The sequence below is a fragment of the Pundamilia nyererei genome, unplaced genomic scaffold, assembly GCF_000239375.1.
Source record: "Pundamilia nyererei isolate P.nyererei 1_Seehausen unplaced genomic scaffold, PunNye1.0 scaffold00064, whole genome shotgun sequence".
In the NCBI taxonomy this organism is placed as follows: domain Eukaryota; kingdom Metazoa; phylum Chordata; class Actinopteri; order Cichliformes; family Cichlidae; genus Pundamilia; species Pundamilia nyererei.
This window is the reverse complement of record NW_005187465.1, coordinates 1,913,358-1,916,616: the sequence shown is the minus strand read 5'-3', so window position 1 is coordinate 1,916,616 and position 3,259 is coordinate 1,913,358. Positions and strand designations below refer to the sequence as shown.

At 42.3% G+C, this 3,259-nt stretch overlaps 1 protein-coding gene across 1 annotated transcript in view; it reads right to left on the bottom strand.

The window, feature by feature from the left end:
• Positions 1–534: 534 nt before the first annotated feature.
• Positions 535–3,259, bottom strand: part of LOC102194747 (A disintegrin and metalloproteinase with thrombospondin motifs 15-like) — a 13,628-nt gene continuing 10,903 nt past the window's right edge. Inside the window, exons 7-8 of the mRNA XM_005735516.2 lie at positions 2,943–3,118; positions 535–2,797 (exon numbers count right to left, since the gene is read on the bottom strand). Coding sequence (XP_005735573.1) covers positions 2,005–2,797; positions 2,943–3,118 — 969 coding nt within the window. The 3' untranslated portion in view covers positions 535–2,004. The remainder of the gene's footprint in view (positions 2,798–2,942; positions 3,119–3,259) is intronic.

The window sequence follows — 3,259 nt, the reverse complement described above, 5'->3', positions numbered from 1 at the left end:
ATATATATATACTTTTTTTGTATATTTTTTGTATATTACCATCCATCTTCTGTGTGTCCAATTCAAGGTCACAGGAGCATATCTCAGCTGTTATACAGCAAGAGGCACGGTACATCCTGGACAAGCTAGGCTAACACAGAGACAGACAAACATTCACACCTACAGCCAGTTTATTGTCACATGATCTCATCTCGTTTATGTCTTTGGACTGTGGGAGGAAGCCAGAAGCCGGCGCAGGGAGAACAGAACTCCACTCAGAGAGGCCCCTTGCAGCACTAGTTAACAGGTATCCTGGGCAATGCACCCACAGAGTCCGTGGAAGCACCTTTGTGAATAAGCTTACTAGCTTGCTTAGAAGCCAGAGGCAGTTGACTAATATTCACCTTCCCTAAAAATTAAAGCAAGATGACTTTGGCTATGTCCACCTTTTTACAGTCTATTGTGAAAAGCGGACGTCTTTCACCAACCGAATGAAGACTGATATTGACATTATATATCTACAGAGTTGAGAAAAGAAAAACAAAGCATCAGTTACAACGGTAATGACTTTATTTTTGGAATAAATACACTAGTGTCAAAGACCATTACAAATGCCTGTGTAAAAAAAAAAAGATTTTTAAAAAAAAGAGTATTTACATTATTTTTTGCACAGAGCTGAATAAATGTATACATAGTATACAGTACAGCCTGTGTAAGTCATTGGTTTCTTTTGCTGTACAAAGTGCAAAAGCGGATTTAAAAACAAACAAACAAAAAAACAGCCAACTAACATGAGACTTACCCTGTAGTCGGATGTTGGACTGGTGAATGTGACCCCTTTAAATAAAACAGAACATAATGGATTACAGGATTCCGAGTCTGTCGACAGAACAGCTTGGCTCAGGCTGTGAGGCCATAAGAAGATGGGGATCCAGGAAAACACATTCTGTCTGTGATTGTGTTATTGTTATATTGATAATAAATTAGCTGTGCTAACTGTGCCAGACGAGCATGACTTAACAGGCTTCACGACTGGCTGAACACTATGAACTACGAATAATGTTGCTGAGGTCAAATGAAGGAAGTGATCACGAGAGAGAGAATCTCAATGCAGTCTGTGTGTATTTGCGTGTTTATAGTATCTGGCTAGGCCGCTATCTTAGGTCAGTGTTTCCTGGCCTGTGTTGTTTAGTCAGTGTGACTTCATATTCAACCTTAAATTGAAACACGATGTGTACAACGAAGGTGATCTCTGTTCATGTTTTGAAGAAATCCTGGCTACATGATAATCGTGTGTTTTGCATCTTTAACTCCTAAAACGTCGCAGTAATAGCAGTCTTGATCCACTGCAGGAGTTAACTACCAAACTGTAAACGGGTGGTGGTAGGAATAAACAGTGCCACATAAGTATTCACACAGCAATGAAAATGATATCAGTTTCATTTCAGAATCAGTTGGAAGATTTTAAAATTCCTTGTGATTCAAAAAAAAAAAAAGATGGCCGATAAAACATAAACATGCGTGAGATATTTTGAAACTATGTTTTAGTCAAACTGTTATTCATACATGTCACTCTTGGTATAGTTGCTATTTGAAAAGTGACTGGAGTCGTTTTGTAAACTACCCACAGCTTTCACTAATCTGCAGCCTGCACAGTTAAAGTATTATGACATGAAATGGGTTCCAGACTCAAAAGGTAAACTAGATTGATTGCTTGCAAATGGACATTCTGTATCTGCTGACAGTACAAGGAATTCAACTAAATTTTATTTGACCTTGATTATCTTGTATTGCCATAAAATGTACTCCTGAATAAAGCTTAAACAAAGTGGCAGTGAAAGATAACTTTCAGCATTCATCTTCCAGGTTTGAGTGTTGATATTCTTCCAAGCAGGTGTCCATCATCCTCTAACAGCCCAAGTGGAAAAATCCATGTCTGACAGATAGAAAAGATACTTGCAGATGGAATCAATTCACCCTTTTAAAACAGAAAAAAACACTTGTGTCGCTTATAGGTTTAAGTTACTAGCAAGGCGTCATGTTACAGAAGTCCAGCTCCTGTGGTTTACGAACGCCAGTGCAGTGATCTCTTGTGAGAAGATGCCCAGTTTGGCTTTGGCAGTGCAGTGGTCGTCTCTTGAAGCCCTTCCCGCAGGTTATGGAGCACGGTGACCACTGGCCAATATACCACTCAGGACATGGCCCTTCACAAACCCTGGTGGCTGGAGGTCTGTGCGAAGAGTCACAGTTCCACCCTGGCTTCCCGTCTGGTTTCAAACACTGCACCATCCTCCTCTGGATCCCACGGCCGCAGGAAACGGAGCAATCATCCCAGCCTGTGGTAACCCACTTGTCCAGAATGGGCTCCTCCTTTTTGTAAGACATCTTTAGGGTATCTGTGTCTTTCTCCTTGACACTATCTTCACCCAGGACACTGTTTTGAGAGTTTACCCTCTCATTCTTCTTCAGAGTCTTGTCTTCCTTGACCTGACGGGCGAGGTAGAAGGAGTAGCGGATGCGAGGAGGTGTCAACTTGCCTGCACACAGGACCTCCACCGTCAGGGCTTCTCCCAAGGGCTTCATGGCCTGTATGGTCTCGGAGAGGCCGACTGTGCCACTGTAGCGCAGCAAGCTTCCCTTTACAAAGATGTCCTTCTCGCCAGCTGACACTATGTAGTTCCCATTGAGCAGGTAATGGCTGTCACTGTTCTTCACGGCCAAGTAGTTATCATCACTGACCATTCCCTTGTAGCCTCGCTGGCGGATGTCTATATTGGCTGCACCCACTGGCAACATGACAACGAAGTTGTAGCCATGCCTGCAAGCCAAAACATTTTAGAGTCAGTGGGGGCTTGTAATAATGGAGCGAAAATGATAAAGTTATGTTGAAGTGAGTGGGGGAAAAAGAATGACCTAAGCAACGCTTTGTAGAGCCCGTCCCATGATGACATAGTGATACTCACACAGGCTTTGTGAAGAGTCCAGACACTTTCTTGCAGCCCTTGTTGTCACCTCCACAGATTCCACAATTATCAAACTTTTTAGTGGAGCCAATTTTGCTGTCACAGCCGGTCTTAATGCACTTCCCCTGGACACACACTCCTGTGGAATCTGGTGAACATGGAGTCCCATCAACAACCTTGGATGTAAAAACACACGAAGCGTTAGCTTCTGCATTCACATCAAAAAACTGTTACAAATGAGTTCACTTGTTCCTTTTATACTGAGACAATAAACTACAGGGAGTGCAGAATTATTAGGCAAATGAGTATTTTGTCCA